The sequence below is a fragment of the Hydractinia symbiolongicarpus genome, chromosome 2 (genome assembly GCF_029227915.1).
Source record: "Hydractinia symbiolongicarpus strain clone_291-10 chromosome 2, HSymV2.1, whole genome shotgun sequence".
NCBI lineage: Eukaryota > Metazoa > Cnidaria > Hydrozoa > Anthoathecata > Hydractiniidae > Hydractinia > Hydractinia symbiolongicarpus.
In genome coordinates, this window is record NC_079876.1 from 30,768,256 (window position 1) to 30,789,824 (window position 21,569).

The 21,569-nt window shown below is 31.9% G+C and overlaps 2 protein-coding genes across 2 annotated transcripts in view; one reads left to right on the forward strand and one right to left on the reverse strand.

The window, feature by feature from the left end:
- LOC130630617 (guanine nucleotide exchange factor subunit RIC1-like) overlaps positions 1-21,569 on the forward strand; it is a 68,836-nt gene that overhangs the window by 9,684 nt on the left and 37,583 nt on the right. The gene's annotated exons all lie outside the window — the stretch shown is intronic.
- LOC130630622 (protein Hook homolog 3-like) lies at positions 7,703-19,736 on the reverse strand. Its single transcript, XM_057444188.1, has 25 exons — positions 19,671-19,736; positions 18,909-18,997; positions 17,425-17,500; positions 17,242-17,292; positions 16,975-17,026; positions 16,520-16,600; positions 16,315-16,382; positions 15,899-15,967; positions 15,707-15,784; positions 15,544-15,635; positions 15,236-15,312; positions 14,974-15,038; positions 14,585-14,711; positions 13,844-14,094; positions 12,809-12,881; positions 12,521-12,605; positions 12,162-12,302; positions 11,467-11,592; positions 10,540-10,622; positions 9,636-9,736; positions 9,506-9,556; positions 9,102-9,158; positions 8,772-8,843; positions 8,097-8,246; positions 7,703-7,998 (listed from the first exon to the last, which is right to left on the reverse strand). The coding sequence occupies exons 1-24, from the start codon at positions 19,704-19,706 to the stop codon at positions 8,106-8,108; spliced, it is 2,142 nt and encodes a 713-aa protein (XP_057300171.1). The 5' UTR covers positions 19,707-19,736; the 3' UTR covers positions 7,703-7,998; positions 8,097-8,105.

Sequence of the window (21,569 nt, forward strand, 5' to 3'; positions counted from 1 at the left end):
ACCGTTTCATGTTGTTAAGAAGAAACATATAACTTAGTGAAGTTACAACCGTTCCATGTTGTTGAGAAGAAACATAAAACTTAGTGAAGCTACAACCGTTCCATGTTGTTAAGAAGAAACATATAACTTAGTGAAGCTACAACCGTTCCATGTTGTTGAGAAGAAACCTAAAACTTAGTGAAGCTACAACCGTTCCATGTTGGTAAGAAGAAACATAAAACTTAGTGAAGCTACAACCGTTTCATGTTGTTTAGAAGAAACACTTCTTTGCTTATGTTTAAATTCCACAATCATAAAAGACAAAACAGTAAAATTCCGGGTTTTACATAAATATTTGAATAAAGATGTGTTTCTTTTTCGTGGGCTGTAGAATTAGTTGTTACAAAATAAACAAAAAAGAAAAGACAAATTAATGCTTAAAATGTAGTTTTATTTCTTGAAAAAAAAGTATATTTTAGCGCTTATTATTTTTGCGCAAAACTTTTGCACGTAATTCGTGTATTATTCGATAACTTTTTTTACGTTTGTACTTCTTTTTCAAGGCGATACTTTTTAACACTTATAATGTTGCAAGCAGTTTATATAAAAAGGTTAAATTTTTCTGTCCATGCTACGTTCACAAACAGACAGATTGCTGTTGGATTGAATTTTCTCTCTGTCTGTACTGGAAGTGATGGTATCGAGGTAGAGACTTTATCAAAACAACGAATAACAGGCAATGGTCGTCAATACCTCATACTCTTCCAACTTTACTTTTTCTTGCAATCTGTTCTTCAAATCTTTCACCTGAAAAAAAATATGTCATTATGTTTATCCTCGAGCAACTTATTATAGTACTTATTCACATAAAAGTACCTCATTTAAGGTTGGAAAAAAATCACTCCGTTCGTATTAATTTTCCGATATAGCATCACAAACGCATTTCACACGTACTCATTTTCGCGTATGTCTGAATTTCACAATCACAAAGGACAAAATAGTAAAATTTCTTTTTCTTTTACGTGGGCTGTAGAATTAGTTGTTATAAGTTATGAAAATAAGCAGAAAAGGAAAAAACGTTTTGCAAATTTTTTTAAGCGAATGCGCGAAAATTAGTACAAAAAGGTAACCATCGTCTGTTGCAACAAATCTTGTGGCAGAGTCAAGAAATACACTGCACCAAACAAAAAAATTTCAATCATATAAATAAAATTAAACGAGTTTTGTTTGCTTACCTGATGGTCGTTTACTGCGCTATCTAGGGTAGGATTTATTGTCTTGATCACCTGGAAAATAAATAGATTAAAAAAACAACGAGAACAGACGAAAGAAGATAAATAATCGAACGAACGAACGAACGAAAATTAATACAGTTATTACAGTTTTAGCTTTATCTAAATATTTCTTGTATCTGTCTTCCATTTCCTTCATCTGTTCGTCCTTCTTCATGAGTTGATCACGAAGAAGTGAAATTTCATTGGCTAAAGATAAGAAAAACATCTTTTCCATCTTTTTTATAATGGGAGCATAAAAAATGAGTACATTAGTACAAAATTGTAAAAAAATGAAGGCTCGTTTCCATTTGACTGCATTTTCCGCTATAACGCAAGGACTTCAAGAGATCTTTTAAAAAAAAGTTTGGTCCATATTAAATATTAAATCTGGATAAAAGAACAAATAAAGGGTCTTTTAAGGAATTTGATTGGGTCTCTTAAGTAAGCGAAGTTTGATTTTCCAATTCATCTATGTGTTGCTTCTTCTTAGAAAGCTCAACATTGGATTGCTTTAAAGCATCTCTGCATAAAAAGATTATACGTAGACATATCGTCAAAATGAGTAACAGAACAAGATGAAAGGTGCAACTCGTGTTGTAGATTGAAAAAACGTGTCATAATATTAATTTTACATATAATCTCACACAATGTGTAATATATTGAAAATATCAAAACAACATTAGATCCAAAAACTTTGTGTCAGCTGCTAGTATATTTAGCAATGAATTTTAGTTTAAAGGTACTACATGAGGTAGCAATGAATTTTAGTTTAAAGGTACTACATGAGGTAGCAATGGATTTTAGTTTAAAGGTACTACATGAGGTAGCAATGGATGTTAGTTTAAAGGTACTACATGAGGTAGCAATGGATTTTAGTTTAAAGGTACTTCATGAGGTAGCAATGGATTTTAGTTTAAAGGTACTACATGAGGTAGCAATGGATGTTAGTTTAAAGGTACTTCATGAGGTAGCAATGGATGTTAGTTTAAAGGTGCTTCATGAGTTAGGGGTGTAGCTTGAGTGTGTATAGTAGGGTGTGGTAAAAAGAAGAACTGTTCATAGTTACAAAATTTTGGTCGTGTCAGCTAGTTCAACAACTTTTTTTAAATTTTACAAACTTATTATGTTTCAAAATAATTTCGAAAATGTTAACCAAACAAAATATATTGATAGTAAAAACGTTTCTGTAAAAGAAATTTCAATTAATGCTTAACAATTACAGTCATATCTTACTGACACAACATGCATGTACCACTGTTGTGTTTATATTTAATGCTTTATATGACATAATATTTTGTTCACTTTTTTCCTGCGTTTGTGCGCACTTGAAGGCTAGAAGTCAAACTAAGCAGTCGTAGTCTCGAAATCTCCAAAATAGTCTTGTTGGAGTCTTATCTTTTTGGTGTCGATATAGGTCCAAAATCGAATTTTGATGATGCAGCATCAGATTTCACTTTTTTTGGAGTCGATTTAAGTTTGAACTCGAATTTTAACGATGTAGCTTGAATTTTACATTGTTGTCTAGTTTAAAATTTAAGTTAGATGATGCAGTTTTAGGTTTAATGCTTGATTTTTTGCTTAAACGTTCGCGCATTTTTGCTCTGATTACTTGTTTTGTGTACAAATTTCTTTCACGAAAAAAACCTATAGTAAGTAGTGACTCTTTATCGCTTTCTTCGTTATCAGTACTGGTCACACAACCTTTAAAGGTATCACTTCTATCAGAAACTCTATTCTTATTAAAGATGGCACCATTAAAGCTGGAAAGGCAGCTACTATTAACCTCAATAGAGCCTTCAAGTTTAGCCAACATATTACAGGATCGACGAAATGCTTCGTTAATACTTTGCTCTTTTCTGCGGTGGGTATTGAGGAATAAATTATATGAACATTGTAGTGCTCCAACATCCTCTAAACTTCTTTCCTTACCTACGCCAGTCCCATTGTTTTTCAAGGTCATATAACTAGCTCTTCTAAATACAATATCAACAACATCATAATGTTTATATGTTAAAGTATCTGTAGAAGAATGCTCTTTTGACAAACAGTAACAAACACATAGGAAAATTTATATATAGCTTGTAATTCTTAATTGATTCGAGAGTCATCTTTTGTCTAACACAAAGTTTAGTAGTCAAATTGACAGGAACTTGAGTAGAAAAAACTTTTTTTTTCTTTCCTTTTTACTTGATTACTGTTTAAAGTCCATTCTTCGTAAAAGTTCAAATCAACTTCTGAAAACATATACAAGGAAGCCAGCCTTAATAGATAGACAGCTGTTATGTTATGGAAGACAGATTTTGAAATAATTTTTTTTTTAAATTTAAATATTTAAAATCCGAGGAGTTGTGATGGCTTTAAAAAATATGCTGATGTTGCATTCCTAAATATTTAAATTTAGAAAAAAATAAATAAGATTTTAAAAAAATTCAAAAAGATTTGTTACTATAAACAACTTTTTATCCTCTATAACATATAAAAAAAATTCATGGTAAAACAGGTCAATATATTTTAGATTTGTTTGAACTCGTGAACATTGAGTGTGGTGACATATATGAAACATATATGAGTGTAATTACAAAGAACCACAAAATAGACAGTGTATTTACCAGGTTAGATAATAATTGATTTTTGTTCTGATGAAAGAATTCCACATTGTTTCATACAGGCTCAATACCTTGCTAGAGGACAATAGCTGAAATAGGAAACTTTTAATAAGAGAATCATTTGCCCATCTCAAGGCACTGCATTATGAATTTACACCACAATGACCAGGCTATCACAAAGAAAAGGGCTACTTTTCACCCCATGTTTATCGTAGTGAAATCACACCACCCACCCATCGTTTTTCCTTGAAAAACAGCTGAGACCTGTATTGGCAATTAAAGTGGCAGTTACCCTTTACACTTTTTTGCATAATTGTTTAATTTTTAGTATTGCAGGTAAATTTTCAGACTGTATATATATACATACTTTTTCTATTACAACAATTGATTTTATAGGTATATTATCTTTCATTGAAAATATTCAGTTCCAATGATTTCTCTTCAAACTCAAAATGTCACACATAAATTATTTCTGCAGAATATAGCTTCGGTGCTATGTGCTTGTAAAATTATACAGAAAAGATTGCGTACTTATTAAAGAGAAATGTTAATAACAACAAAGATGGCGCACAGTACTGCACCGAAAGAGTTCCAACATGCGATAGTATTTCTGATTTTCTTAAAAATTTTAAAAAAAGTTCTGGTAAATCATGCAGAAAAGGTGTGTGTAAATATTTTTATTCTGGCTATTTTTCTTTTGCAGCATGGGATGCAGCAGAAGATGCTATACAAGACTTTTCTGAAAAAACAAGCCTATTGTCAGAAAAAATATATCAACAAAACAACCTGCACACCTTTACAGCATAATTTAACCATAGCTCATTTTAACACAAAAGCAGATGAAAAATAATATGGTAGTAAAAATTTGGTGCTCGTAAAAGTAATATTTTTTCTTATTTATTCTACATTGGAAATCTGGAAATCTTTGCTAAAAAATCATTCTTATATATACATCTTTATAAAGTAAAGAAGGTTTTATACATAAAAAATTGAGTAAATAATGCAGCTGTTTAGACAGGTAAAGAAGGTTACTGCCACCTAAAGTAGCAATTACATAGATACATATACATAGAAAAATTTATCAACTGTTTCGAAATATGGATTAATGAATGTGATTTTAATAAACAACCTTTCCCCTTTTAGCAAAGTATTTTAATAGTTTCCGCTAAATGGGATGCTTATTTCAACAACAATGACTTAAAATTTATATCATTCCATCTTGACTGGAAAAAAGGAGCAACTTTATATATATATATATACAGAAAAACTTATGATTTAATAAAATATAAAACACACAGATACTCCAGTATGGAATTATATACAAGAAGAATTTTTATGCATTATATATATAAAGCTGCACGGCAGATACGCAAATATGCAATTTTAAATAGAGAATTTTCAAGCATAATATGAAATTTGCAACTCATATGCAAAGATACAGTAAGTATCTGTATTCCAGTTCCATTTTTTATTTGCAATTATAAATTGCCTGTAATGTTCTATTTATATACCTAGCTCTAATTTCTGTAATTATTTGAAATTTCAACTAGAAACAACTCAAATTTGGTAATTGCAGATGTGAAACGGCAAGAAGACTCACCTAAGTAATTTAAAACAAAATGAATTAGAAAGGCTGGGCTTCCCTAGTTAGCTAGTTCGCCTACTAGCTAGCTAGCTATAGCTAGCTAGCTAACTAACTCAAACTTACAAGAAAATAATGTTTAAGAAGGGAGGTTCCAGTTGGAAAAATGTAGAGAAAAACCAGTGTTATACATTTTTTGTTGAAGGCATAAAACGTGCACTAATTCTGCTAAATCTAGAATAAAAAAATGTCATTATTATATGAAGCCTCGTAAACAACCATGCACGATCCAAAACGTCAACGTTGATATGGAAGTGTTTTGATACCCCAGACATACACGGTCATTCTTGCGAAACCTCTTTTAAATGATAAATAGTATGCTTCTAGAATACGGAGCGTGCGACCACGCTGGAATTCCGAGAAACGAAACTGGTTTCGTTCTTTGTTCTCTCACTCGGCCGGATGCAGAAGAGAACAGAATGCGCGGAACGGGTCTTTTTCTGATATGACTATGGTTCAAAAATACTATTCTTCCACTCCACCTGTCACTTTTCAATCTGCACCTGCAAGAAGCGCCTTTGAAGATAGATAGACTTTGTAGATTGTTATTATAAACTAGGCTGGAATGCCAATTGAGTTTCTTATATAAAAAAGCAACGAGTCGGAAAGTCGTCGCAACAGCATAAAATTTATGCGTTTTGTCTTGTTCATATTTTATAAAAATCTTCGCGTTTTTCCAATATCTTGAAATCAAAAAAAGGCTTAATATTTTTTCGTCTCGTTTTTCATTTTCATTAGATATTCAAGTGTTAAACTCATCTTCTCGCAGAGTCAACCTTTTCTAAACTGACGTCGGCCGACGCGAATGCCGCCGTGTTAACTACACAGACATGTAAATAGACATCTGTTTTTAAGAATTAAAGTTAGAAATGTTGCTAGTGAAATTTGGCTCAAAGGCCACGTGCATAAACACGACCACGATAGATTTTTAAATAAACCCTGGATCTTTCCCAGGGCTTTTGTACGGCTAATATTTTGACGAGACGGCTCCACAGATATCACAGGCCTAGAATGGCCATGTGGAGGAGGTTGATAATGTAACCACCATCCCAGAAAAATTTATAGTCAACCTCGTCCCCAGGGGTTGTTATTAGGTTGGTTAAAGTTTCAGACTTTTTCAGACGAAATATACGTCTGAAAAACCAGAGGCTAACTTTTAAATAATGACATCAAAAAGTGAAAGTCGATAAGTTTAGGTGCCACCAATCTACTCCTTATTGAATATAAAGTACAAAAACTTTTTAAACTTACTTCAAATCTTTTTTTACGGCGTACTTCTTTCAGTTCAAAAATGATCAACCTGAAGATAACATTCTGTAGCGTATATTAAAATTTTAACGAATTATGTCTTCTTTGCTTTCTTAGCCACACACCATTTTACGGTGTTTTTCTCCAAGGAGTATAAATTTTGCTGATTCTAACGTCAGAGACGGCGAGAAATCAAAGAAGCGCTGGAAATTTTGCTGATTTTAGGTTGCTGTTAACATGACAGTCCGTGTAAATCACGCTTTCAAATACGCAAAGAGGGGGCTTTAATGTTCAAATAAAATGTAGGCAAGAAATTGACAAAAAATGGATCTTGCTAATAATTTGGAAACGAGGTGGTGACGTCAAATGATTTTTTACCGCGTATGTAACTAGGGCCCCTTATATCTCATTAACCGCTCATCAAAACCACATGATCATACACATTTTCTTGACCAGCAGTTTAAGTTCTACACAATAAAGGCAACGTGAAAACAAGCCTCTAATTTTTTTTGTTGATGGGTTGCTGATGTCATCAAAATTCAAATGATCCTTCTTTTTCATTCTTATTTTCCCTTAGTGGATTTTTTCACAGGCTTTATCGACTAGATATTTTAAATAACAGACCGATAAGCTTTAACTCTCATTTAAGCGCCTCTTCTAATCTCGACAATATTTTATTAGACTCCCGTCCAGCCCCTCAAAAATGCGCCTTACCTTAAAAGAGCGCCCAGTGTGACAATTAGTGTTTTGGCCAATTCTTACTAAAAGAAAAAGAGGTGAATTTATTTTTGCTAAAAATGATTTCTGATTTTAAAATAAACGCCCCATCCACCCCTACCTCAAGTAAACGCCCACACAAAAAATAGAAGCTCCGGAGAATAATTTCAGCACATCTGACGATCGCCGAAGCGTGAAACTGACAGTAGAGTTTTAAAAAAAACATAAAGCATTGGTATTCGAATTAAAATTTCTTCCAATAATAAAAAAAAAATCTAGAAATAAATATAAAAAAGTTTATCCATGAAAAAATAACAATGCGTAAGATATTTCATAAAGACGTTTTATTAAAACAGGAATGGAAGAATAAAATCCATAGTAGTTCATTATTTAATCTTCTTTCCCAACATCTTCAACGTTGCGTCAATATATTACTTCAAAGTGGTTGGTCTCTTGTTGGGTAACACTATTTATTTTCATGTTATCAAATGACTAACAGCCAACGATCAATGTGGTTGGATTTCTAATCTGGCTGGAAGAAAGAAACAACAACATTTGATTTCGTCAATTGGTGCAAACAATTATAGTCGCGTCAACACAGAAAAAGAAACGGTCGACAATAGTACTTACTCGATAACATCATGAAGAAATCTTCCCACGTGGTGATCCTGAGAGAGAACTTCTTCGTATTGATGCAGCTTGTCGTTGTTTAGCTAAAAAAGATAGTCCAGCACCACCCGCTTGTCTTTCATCAGCTGCTTTTCGGTGCAGTTGCATGCTCTAAACACAAGGTCAGTGCGCCGATCAATACAAACAAAACAAGACGCCAAAACAAACTCGAATCATTGTTTATGTGAATTGAAACGAAAAGATGGTTTTAAGTGAGCAACTTTTATATTTTTTATGTGCTATGAAAATGTTTTTTATTTGTTTACGTTATGTTACCATTTTAATTATGGCTTCCAAAACCTGTTAGTATGGCTTCATACGAAGCTCTGGTAAAATAAGCCGTAAACCAATTTAATCATCGGATTTTTTCGTACTAGCCGGTTTTTTGTATGTCAGGTAATAAACAAAAAAACCGCCTCATTTTTTAACACTTAAATAAGATGCTTTCCAGTTTTCGGCGTCATCAGGTTCAACAAAACCTTTAAGGATTTTCACAAGTAGTGGGCACCCTTCGGCTTGTAAAACCCCTGCCATTTTAAAAGTCCATACATTATTCAGTGCGCCATCAAAAGTAAGATCTAATTTTTCTCCGTTTACACTTTTTTTCCACAGCAAATCCATAAGAACAACACTTACCAGCTCGTACCAAGCACTGATTATTAATTTTTCTTCCCTCTCTTTAGTTTGTTTCATACGCTCGTGATCCCGCTAAGAAAAAACACAATTCTTAATCAAGGTGGAACCGTTCCATGTTACGCTGGTGTGTACTCCTTCTTCAACTTTTTAACACTTAAAATGTTGCAAGCAGTTTATATAGGAAGGTCAAATTTTTCGGTTCATGCTACATTCACAAACAGATAGATTTCTGTTGGATTGCATTTTTTCTCTTTCTGTACTCGAAGTCTGGCTGGTGTCGGGGTAAAAACTTTATCAAAACAACGAATAACTAGCAATAGTCGTCAATACCTCCAAATGTTCTATCAGCTTTTCTTTTTCTTGCAATCTGCTCTTCAAATCTTTCACCTTAAAACAAAATATGATATATATTAATTTCCCGATATAGCATTACACACGCATTTCACGTTCTTATTTTCGCGTATGTTCAAATTCCACAATTACAAAGGACAAAATAGTAAAATTCTTTCGCGTAGCCTGTAGAATGCAGTTTTGTTTCTTAGAAAAAGGGAATATTTTAGCGCTTATGACTGTTTGCGCCTAATTTTTGTACTAAATTTATTCGCTAAAAATTTTTTTCTGCGAATGCGCTAAAATCAGTACAAAAAAGGTAACCATCCACTATTCTAATCATAATTTCAACTACAAAATGTTGGTTGATATACATATAGTCAAACGGAGTTTTGTTTGCTTACCTGATGGTCGTTTACTGCGCTATCTAGGGTAGGATTTATTGTCTTGATCACCTGGAAAATAAATAGATTAAAAAACAACGAGAACAGATAAATAATCGAACGAACGAACGAAAATTAATACAGTTATTACAGTTTTAGCTTTATCTAAATATTTCTTGTATCTGTCTTCCATTTCCTTCATCTGTTCGTCCTTCTTCATGAGTTGATCACGAAGAAGTGAAATTTCATTGGCTAAAGATAAGAGTTTTCATTTGACTGCATTTTCCGCTATAGCAAAAATTGTTTTGTTAGCACATGCGCACTATGAGAAAAAAATTTAATTTTGACCTTTTTTATAAAAGAATTATTATTTGCACTTTGTTCAGATAGATGATAGATAGATTAGGGTCCGCACTCTACCAGACAACTCCCTGCAACATCCAACGGCCCACACATTGTGCCATCTCCCCAATTTCCCTCAAAGGCCTCGAGTTAACCCGGGACTATGGTAACATTTACTTGCCCATATTGAATCGCCACTTAGGGAAAAAACGCCCGGAAAAATTGTTTAGTAAAAACTTACCCAGGTAAACCTTCAAAGTATTTTGTGCTATTATTTATCACTTATTCGGCGATTGATTACATTTGGGATTGTTTATAAGAAAAGAGTTCGGTTTATATTAAACTTAGTAAAAAAAATACTGGGCTTTAAAGGAGTTTGTCTCTCTTAAAGTCATTTTAAACTTTGACCTTCTTAAATATTTTTATAGGAAATATCTTTATCTTTCTATTGCAGTGTATTATACTTCCGTTAATTCTAAAGCGGTTAATACAAACTCAAAAAAATTTTTTTTGGTCACTTACTTTATAAAAGTCTTTTGTTTTTTTCTACTTAATTCAAACATTATTTTGATATTGAAACATAGTATTTGTTCTCTACTGCGTTCGATTTAGCGGATGTGTACTTTATTTTCAAACATTTTTAGATTGATCGATGAAATGACTTTCAAATATTTTAACATGTTTATATAACAGAGTTTAAAGTAAGCACATACAGTTAGCTGATGTTTGATTTTCCAACTCATCTATGTGTTGTTTCTTCTTTGACAGCTCAACATTAGATTGCTTTAAAGCATCTCTGCAAAATAAATAATATTACGTAGACATATCATCAAAACGAGATAGCAACCAAGCAAGTTAGAAATGTAGCTCGTGTTGTAGAAGACAAACAAGGTGGTGTTGAAAGCGCAAAAATAAAAATAAATCAGTTGATAAAAAAATTTCTTGCATTATATACAGAATCATTGCATTGTATCAAAGAAGCTTTTATAACTTATATCATTGTTATGTAAAGTTTTCATTGCATGGGTACAAAAGTGGAAGATGATTTCAAACAAATTTACCTGCAACACCGTAAATATACGATTAAGTACGGTTTATTGTCAGAAATGATATTCAGGGTGGACACTTTTGGAAGAGAAAGGGGGAGGGAGGTTGTAATAAATTGATAAGTTGTCAGACTATCATTTCACATACATCATCAATATAACAGGATGTGTAAAATCAAAATAAAATTAGGGTTTTCATCGAAATTGGGGACTTCTATATCAGCAGTTATTTTTAGGATGGGAGGCTTATTTAAAGAAAGAGAGAGGATTGGCTTGTTGGAAAGATGGGGCTTAATCGAGTATTTACCGAATTAAGGAGAGATTTGTCACTTTTTGTTGCGGCTGCAAAAATTATGTTAAATGCGGAGAATTCTGATTTTTGTTATAAAATTCTAAAACTACTTGTGAATATTGACTAAAGTAAATGTCTAGGGTTTAAAGGCAACAAGGAGTATAGTATTTTACAGTCTTTACAGATTCAAGGCGAAAATATATATTCAAGATTTTCTTTTACTAGGGAGTTTTAATAAAAGGATTTTAAAGAGTAGTCGGCACCGCGGTCCAGTATACGCTGCATAAAAGTATTTAACATACAGATGCTGTTGTAGTTTCTTCTGTGTTTCTTTCTCTTCTACAGATAATTTCTCTTCTTTTGCACTCTTCGTTGCTTCAGTATCTTCTAAACGTCCTTTTAATTCAAGAATTTCCTGACTCAGTTGTCTAGAAATAAAAATACAAGTATTTGAACGGTTTGGTAGTATATCAAGAAGGGGTACTGAAGAAAAATCCCTACTTTAAAACTGTTTTGACTTATTTTAACCACGAATTCGCAATCACAGAGTCACTAAAAATATCTACGTCACATTTGAGGGACAATTGTTTTCTATTTTTCCACCATATTTAAAGCCAATAAAATTTTTCTCAGAACACTGACTTCGTCACATTCGAGGGTCTTTTCTTCCTTAGCATTGTGCATAATATCACAAAAAACTAACGGTGCAATCCTGAGAAAAGCTTGTAATTGACAGAAGTACAAACGGACACGGGTAATTTTATAGGACCTTACATGTACCAGGTAGGTACAAAAAAACAAAGTAGGTTGTAGGTTAACTGCATCATTCTCAAACCCAATCTTTTACAAACAAACGACCTTAGTAAAACGGCGAAGAATGACAAGAAGTGACAATTCTGTCAATTCTATACATCGAGAGAAACAGGGTATGAATAATATTATGAAATGATCAGCCTGCAATTTAAGCAGGTTGCTGCATTTAAAAAATAATATGCACCTGTTCTCAGTTTCCAGTCTGTTCACTCTCTCATTAGAAACATCCAGTTCTGCTTGAAGAACATGTGTCTTCTCATTCTCTGCTTCTTGAAGTTGCAATGCATATAATTTGTTCTGATGTTCAAGTCTGATCAGTTTTTCTCTAAAATATTTTTGTAAGAAATGACAAGTTCATACAACGAAAACTTAAAACGAAATTTGGAAGAGGTATAATATTATACAACGAAAAATAGAGGTTATGTCACTTATTGGACACTCTTTTGTCATCAGAAATAATTATGTTTGTGTCATTAATATCGCAATCAACATTTTCCAACAGGAGAGTTACGTAATATTTAGGACAGGCTTTTAGTGACTTACTTCAATTCAAAGGGTGAACCTTGCAAAGCCATATCATCGAAATTCATTCCAGTTGGAGCAGACACACCACCACCAATGGATACATCTTAAGAAATAACATTTATAAGTTTGAAACAAGACTTGACAAACTGCAACAAAAGTGTACATCATTTTATACCAGAGTTCGAGGTGTAGCCTGAGCGCATAATAGTCTGAACTAAAGCATTCACTCAATGCTTAACACTCTTACATATCTTACTGGCACACCATGTATGTATGAACAACAAATATAAAACAAATGAAGCTTACTTGCACTGTTTGTTTGGTTAAGAGTAAGTTCTTCATTTGTTTCTTTAAGCATATCACGTTCTTGTTTTAATCTCTAAATCATAAAAAAAATAAAAGTTTAAATTTGAGCTACAGTGACAGTCGAAATTGAGGAACGACAGCCCTAAAGTTGGAACACTATAACTCCTAAGAATTGGGTTGTCACGAGAAGTGTATCCGTGTTTTAGAAAGAGGATATAATTGGGCTACTCAATAGTACCAAACATGAAGCATCTTTACTAGGTGTCAAAAGTACCAAACATGAAGCATCTAGGTCTTTACTCTGAGCATCAATTGCAAGTCGAAGTTTTGCAAAGCTAATTATTTTTCCTCTCTTTTCATAAATAGATGCGCATTTTAAGGGTTAACAGGGGAACGGTTTGTAGTATATCAATAAGGGTGCTGATTCGAGAAAGGTTGAAGTTTTGAAGAAAATGGCCTTGAAATATTTTTAACAAGTTATGTCTAAATAAATATTAGTTTAAGGGTACGACATGGAGGTAGCAATGAATTTTACCTACTTTTTTAAATTAACAAGCGAAATTTCAATGGAACTGCCTGGATTTAAAACATTAGAAAAAAAATAATAATCCAATCCTTAGAAAAGTTCAAAAAATTCTCCAAAAACTGACTTCGTCACATTTGAGGGTCAATTTTTCCTCTTTTTTAATAAATCTAAGGGTTAACAGGGGAAACTTTCTTGAGAGGGCTATAGCACTCTTTGGTAAAGTTAAATTGAAAAAAAATTTTTGTTTAAAAGTTATTCTCCCAAAATTTATAGTGCAACATGTACTTAAAAGATGCATTTATTAACAAATAGGTTTGTGTTTAATCTTAATAAAGGTTTATTTCCATAATTCTACATAAAGGTCCATTTGCAAAAGTTTACTCGAATGGAATAGTTGCAAAACGATGTGGAACAATTAGTTAAAAGCAAAGAAGATCAGGATAGAAACTCAAAGCAATTTAATTTTAAATAGTTAATAAACAAAGATAACGAAAAGAACAACTGATTACCTGATTTTCAGCTTCCATAGTTTGCAACTTATCTTTTGCTCTGGTTGCATCAAATTCTGCTTTATCGCATCTTTTTTCTGTATCAAGTAATTTATTATGTAGATCGTGTATCTGTGTTTTGTAGAGATCCACCTGTGCCTTCAATGTGTTGGCTTTCTTTGAATCCTCTTCCAAGCTGATAGTTTGTTGCATGTAGATTTCATTCTTCTCTTCCAATGTTTTCATTTGTTGTCGCATGTCACCAAGTTCACCTATAGACATATTAGCAGAATATAAAAAAATACTGTATAGTTGACAAAAAAAAAAAAAACACTACAAAGGTGGAGACAGTGTAGAGGTAGTGCATTTAACTTGTAATCACAAGGTTGCAGGTTCGAGTGCCCACTCTGATCCACTTTATATGTAATGTTGTGTCCCCATTTGGAGCCATCAGCTGACTATTAACTAGCTTGTATGAATCCTATACGAATCTCTAGCAGGAGAAACACAGCACGCGGTGAGGATGAGATCCCCAAGAACGATGATACTTTCTGTTGCTTGAAAAAATTAAAAAGTATATGCACACCTTGCACATTATTTTTTACATCAAAAACGAACTTAAACAACTCCGCCTGGATGCTTCTTAAATTTAAGCAATCTTTTTTAAATACTTTATAATGGTTTCTTTAACTTAGCAGTTGGACTACCCATAATCAAAAAGCTGTAGCTGTAATCACAAGGAGAAAAAATGTTTAACCACACCTAGTTTCTTCTTGTATGCTTCAATAGTGGCTTCATAGCGAGCAACTTTATCTTGTGTGTGTCGTAAGATATCCATTTCATCTTTTAATGATCGAGCTTCTTCAGCTAAACTGGATAGTTGTTCAATCTACAGATAGAACAATACAAGTGATAATAATTTATGACAGATTGCCTAAATTTGTCCTTAAGTGATCACAATGTTCATTTTGCAATTACAAGCTCTGTGGTTTACTCCAGTGTTGGCATGCTTAGCAAGAGTAAACCACATCTACAGGTCAACCCATCCCTCTGTATACCTAATGTATACATTCAGAACACCCCACATTGATAACAGTGTTTCGAACATTAAAGTGGCTATCCTGTATAAAGAGTAATATACAGAGGATTACCTTTTCTATTTTCTCTCGTAGCTCTTTTTCTTTTTCATCGTGTCTGATTTTATAGTCTTCCTTTGCTATAAAAATAACATGAAAATGATAGAAGTAAATGGAAAGGAAAAAAATGAGGATTTCTTAAAACATTAAAGAACTATACACAAATAATTCAACATATCTTATTTCCTATTACTGACATTTTTTGTAAGTGTTTACGTCCTATCTATCTTTACCTTAATGGAGGTTTAAATTTATTCCTAGAAAAGAAGATATTTACCTGATTCAAGTGTGTAGTTTTCCTCTTTCAGTTTGTCAATTTGAAATTGCAATTGTGCAACACGTTTGTCAGATAAACTATAAAAACAAAAAATACAATGAGCTTTTCTCATATCAATACTTTCTACCTCAAACCAAAATATCGGTCTCTTTCTTATACTATATTCTTTCCATCTCAAACTTTTCCAAACATAAGCAAATTGCCAGGTCTTTTGTTGGTTTAAGATTGTGAGACGTTAATGTATCAAAATCAAAATGTGAGGTGAAGGAATGTTGACAACGTTTTGAAAATATAGTTCATATTCCTACCTTCCCTCTGTTTTGTCACTTGAACCACCAGCTAGCAACAATCTTTCATTTTCAAGAAGCAATGTAGATTTCTCTTCCTTTAGGAAACGCAGCTGAATAACAAATATAAAATTCAATTTGTTGTTCACTTCCATTTAAGTTAAGTGATTATGCAAAAAATTACCTGTTCTTCCAAGTCATGGATTTTTTGTGCAGTTTGTTCCTTCTCCGCCACAAAAGATGCGCTTTTTAACGAATTTTGCTACAACAATAACCAACACATAATTTTTATGTTTTTCTTCACTTAAAGTGAAACTAAAATTTAAAAATAACTTCACAAGCTAAAATTTTATCACAGAAACTTGTTTTAACTTACTCGGCCATAATCAGCTTCATCTTTTGCTCCAGACTCTGAAAGTCTTGAACCTTCTTTAACTTGTAAGAGCTATAAAAACATGTTTTAGGAATTTTATTTATTTCTAATAATTTTTTTTATCTGTATTGGTAAGATATAATTAAAAGTACATAATTTTTATAACAATCGCAACCTAACCAATCTTTTTGAAATCATTTTTACATTTCTTGACAATGAGCGAACATTCCCAACAAAGTGAAATATGGTATGTATGCAAAACATACAAGAACCAAAGATACAAAATTTTTAAAAACATCAAAATTTTAAATCCTGCATTTCGGTTAAAAGTTATGAAATAATGCAGAATAACTAAATCATTTGTGTGTAATTCAGGGCGAAAACTTAAGGGCTGCAAAAATTAGGAAATTAAGGTATACCTCTTCGATAGCATTCATGACAGATAGTTGAACATCCTCTTCTAAAGCCATAATAACTTGAATATATTCTATAAAAAAAGAATTTAAAACACCATAAGAAAATATATTTAACACAAGGTAAAACTTTTGTAGTAAATCATACAAGGGAAAGTTGTTCAAGTCGCTAAATAATTTCACAAGTTTTGATGATAAAAACAACACCTACGTTCTTTGTCTTCACAGTTTATCGCACATCCAAGGACAAGCTGAATCATTCGACTTAACTCATGCTTCGTATTAAATTCCGCTGCAAAAAATTATTTCAGTCACATACTTAAAAATAGTATGTTTCTTTTTTGTCTATACTATTTTGTACAAAAATAAATTGAATTTTTTTCTAAAACCTAACAAGCTAAGAGAAACTTCACAAACCTTAATTTTCCGCATTCACAAAAACTAACAATAAAAGAGCATGCTAATTCAAAAAACTTTCAATCAGATATTTAAATTTTAATAAATATTCTTGAACCAGCATTTATTATTAAATGCCTTAATTAACCACCTTAGAATTCTTCTATTTGAAATAACGAATTTAATAGCAATGCAAAAACGCATTAAAACCACAATATCTCTCAGGTTGGTTTCTTGAAAAATTACTTACTAATTTGACGAGCAACTTACCAATCTCTGCTACATCGGGAAGGGAAAAACTATTCAAATCTTGAACCAAAACCTTAATAAAATCAAGTCTCAATTTATGGTACTGTAACATAAATAAAGATTTAATGCAAAGAGCTTGTATTGCACGTGTCAGTACATGAAATAAGTGAAGATTGATAATCAATGATTAGTAAAACATATGGAACAATCAGTCAAGTTTTCTGCAGTATGATCAACGATTAAAAAAAATTTTTTTTTAGAACGTGCCTAATAAGATTAACAACATACCTCACTATAATAATCTACCATTCCCTTCAAAACCTTTTTCAGGTTACTCAACTGAAAAAATAACAAATCAAACGTTAACTGGACACTGTTTGAAGCAAAAATGTATGCTATACAGCAAAAGGTATTTTTTAATCTAATCAGGGTTCGTAGTAACATCTTTTAGTATTAAAAAAACCTACATACTTTTAACCGGTGATTATCTGAAGAAATATCTTGTTTAATTTTTGATATCCAATCAGCATCAAACCATTCAGGAGCACTAAAATGATAAAATGTAGGATATGTGTATATCATTGACTTCATTCACAGGCTTAGCAGGAAACTAAACTACATTCAGGCCTTGCCATGAGTTTAAGTTGTGAGTGTGACAAATGAAGGCTCTGGGCGTGCAATGTCATGTGGGATTTTTCAAAATTGTTTTAAAGTCTCTGAACGTAATATTTTTCTTCCACCAGGCTTTCTCTAGTTCTTTAAAATATGTTACTTATTATCAAAATAAACATTAACTTTATATCAGATGCTGAAAGAAAGTCACTATACTAGAGCACACCGTCACCCTAGCATCCGCACCATGCCACCAACTTTAAATTAAACTTGGGAATTCAGTTCTGTGCAATTCATTAATTTTTTGACCAAAGCAAACCATGTTCATATGCAATATTGAGCAGATAAATTTTATACAAATTGAAACAATCATTTCTACAATCCCGTTTTCATCCTTTTTAAACAATCTACGAAAATGGCAAATTACTTTATTTATCATAATCTTCGTCAAGTAAGTTAAATTTGATCGACCGAAACTAGTATTTGAAACTACTATTTTTAGCAGCAAGAACAAAAATCAAGGCTTAAAATAGAATAAAATTTTCAAAATAGAAATAAAAAAAACAGATAGCAATGCGCAAGATACAAATCTATTATAAAAAGTTTTAGTATGACCACTTTGATTTTACATTCTTCGCATAAACATGGTTTTACATTAAACACAAAATCTTTAACGCTTTACCCATGTTAACTCACTTTTTTTAAATTATATATCTTTTAATAGCTTTCATGATCGTTAAGACTTTTAAACAATAGCATGCATGTTACATGTAAGAACAAAAGAATTCATTTAATCTTATTGTTATGACTTGCGCATGTCAATAACAAAAAAAAAGTACGTTAAAATTAAGTTAAAACAGAAGAGAGCGAAGGTTCTTTATGTAGACATGAGATCGTTACACGACGTCGTAAAACTCGCGTACATGTAAAGTTACATTTAAACAGTACTGTACCCTGTTCTAAATTAATTTCTCGTATGTAAATTATCTTTTTGTGGTGCAGTTAAAACTAAGATTAAGAAATAAAAATGCAAGGTAAATAATTTTATGTTTATATTTTATGCGATTTTGCGCGTGTGCCCAATTGCACGCCTTAGATGTTTTGCATGTGTGTGGCAAGGCCTGACAATGACTTTAATTATCTACTTCTATTTACGAAACACACAGAAAAGGAAAATTTTATTTAGTCTTTCTTTTTCTGATAATGTGTGTTTTTAAAGTTTTAAATGTTGTTTTCCTATCATAAAAATTATTTCTTAAAATTGAATGTGAACATTGTGTTAATGGAGTGGAACTGCTAGATCATGAACCAATTATAAAAAATGTTATTTAGTGTAAACCTACATTTGGGTAAGTGCCTCTGCCATGGCAACACCATCAGATAAATCTTCTGCCGTATGATGATTACCAAGTAGTCCTTCAAAAGTGTTCAACTATGTTGAAAATAAAATAAATAAATAAATAAATAAATATTCATGTATATTCATAAAGAAAGATCTAAAAATAATCAATAGGTAAGACATGATGTCAAAGATCCACTAATCATTTTTACAAGATAATTGTTGTAGACACAATCACTCTGCAAGAGAAAAATACATATTTTCTTAAAATTTTTGTCAGCATTTAATAAATTTTGTTGCTGACTGGTCGGCTCTGCTAGTTGCTAAAAAATGAAGGCGCTACAAAATAGTCTGCTACATCATTCATATTTTGCAAGAAAATAATGTGGTCAGTTTAGGCTGCTCATTTTCGCAAGTTTAGGGGACTTGTATATGGTAAAGTTGCAAGTTTTGAGCAAAATAAATATTTTTTTCTTTTAGCTTGGTTTGGTTAATTGTATCTACACAATGAATTGTACCTAAATTGCATAAAAATAAAATAAAACAGGGCAAAATTAATGATTTTCTCCCGTAACATAGCTATAAAATAAAACAAGAAAAAAGAAACGATAGCACAGAAATAGTACTTAGAATTGCCAGTGAGAAATTTATATAGTTAATATAACAAAAGATTTGCTGACACTATTTTAGGTGAAACACCTTGGCTGCATTTAAAATCTTTATATTTACAATGGCAGGTTTTCGTGATGGCATCACACAGACTTACCCAAGTTATCAGGTGGTCACATGACATTGTCTCCATTATGTTTGTTCAATTTATACTTATCTAAATAAATAAAAAAAATCCTAATAGTTTCTCTAAAACAAGCAGAAGGATCGTAAAATGATATTTTAACTGAATATTTTTGCTGAAGAGAAGGTTAAAGATTATTGAAATTAATTCGGTTTTGTTCAAAACGTACAGGATTGTAATTTAATATATGTATATATAAAAGTACTTAATTGATCGGTACAAAAACCATGACCACAAATTGACCAAAATTGCACAATTTGGTTTTTGTGCTTAAAATTGTAGGGTGTAACAATGTTGACAATCTTTTATTAAAAATATCATATTTTTTGTAGCAAATTGCTGTAAAACGCACAAAATTCACCTTAGATTTCACATTGGAAATCTTGCTAAGGTTTAGATTCCCATTTTTTAAGAGGTAGAAAGAGAAATCTCATTTTTCACAAAAATACACCCTTCTGGTAGAATCTATTCTTTTAAAAAATCTGTTTAATTATCCATTTATTTATTTGATTTGACACCAGGTAATAGAACATCTTCTTTTTTTAAGACTAGATCGTGATCAGCACCAACCTTTTTGTCTGTTTCAGCAAAAAAAAATTTTTTAAACAACTTAAAAATATTCAGTCGTCTTATTACTGTAATTACCATTACTATTATTTACCCCGGATAGCTTTGTCAGTTCCTAATAGAACCGTTGAGGGTCCTAGTGCATCTAAAGCTTCCATTTGAGTTACAGAAGGAGTACAAGCACAGTTCCAGTCATAACACCAACTTTTTCTGTACACACTTGCTTCAGTTTTTATTTTGACTTCTGAGAAATCCTTCTATTTTCAAAAAATTTAAGATAGAAAAGTGCGAAAGAACTTTTATATTATAATGTGCACTGACTAGGGTATAATTGACACACAGTTAATTTTTATTTCAGTGAGTGGGCAATTGTTTTATAGCTTGGGTACCCTGCTAGTGGTTAAATGGTAGTGAAAAGATGAAAACAAATTAAAAGAGGTTTTAATTAGTAAAAAACTGGGAGTCAAGAGAAGATTCACGCTATAGATAAATTGTGGCATGATATGTTTTTATTTTGTGCCTAGAACAATCAATATACACTACGAATAAAGGGCCACGTTACCTAACTTACAACTAATAATGAGCTGTCTTAAATACTGTTACTAATTCAGATTTACAAAGCATCTCCCAGGTATATATACTTCATGGTACGACAGGGAAATAAAGTAATAAATATATAATAATAATAATAATAATAATAATAATAATAATAATAATAATAATAATAATAATAATAATAATAATAATAATAATAATAATAATAATAATAGTAATAATAATAATGGATGGCCCAGAAAATCAAAGAAAACTATAGTTAGTGGATTCTTTCTACTGGGACCCATTTTATTTTATTCATACAATCGAATTCCCAAATTGATTCAATATGCTGACGACAGTCCTGAATTTTAGCAGCTGAGTGATAATTTACTTGCCTCGATTGTTGCAGATGCGTGATGAATTTCACGCGTCTTGCCTTAATTGAGGAGAGTGATTATTCAGTTGTCATAATTTGAGGTGCATGATAACACATATGAAAAGTGTGGACGTCTGGTAGGCTTACTGAGTAACGGATTATTGGCATCTTTATTAAAGGACCGTCTCAAAATTTCCGTACATAATTCGTATAATTTGTATCAAAACTTCGTATCAATGATCGGCCCTTAAAATTTGTGGTGCCATTCGGCACTGCCGACGTAATTGCCCACATAAAATACAAAGTTGCGTTGGCAAAAAAATTGCCAACATAATTTTGTTGTAAAATTAGAAAGAAATCCACAATAAAAAACGGTCAGTGTTATTATGAAG

Excerpts from the sequence above, each read along its gene's own strand:
- LOC130630622 (XM_057444188.1), bottom strand. The coding sequence starts at position 19,706 with ATGGAGACAATGTCATGTGACCACCTGATAACTTGG. Across the intron at positions 9,737-10,539 it reads AAATCAAACATCAGCTAACT|CCAATGAAATTTCACTTCTT; the intron begins GTATGTGCTTAC and ends TCTTATCTTTAG. Across the intron at positions 8,844-9,101 it reads AGCTGATAGAACATTTGGAG|CGGGATCACGAGCGTATGAA; the intron begins GTATTGACGACT and ends GTTTTTTCTTAG.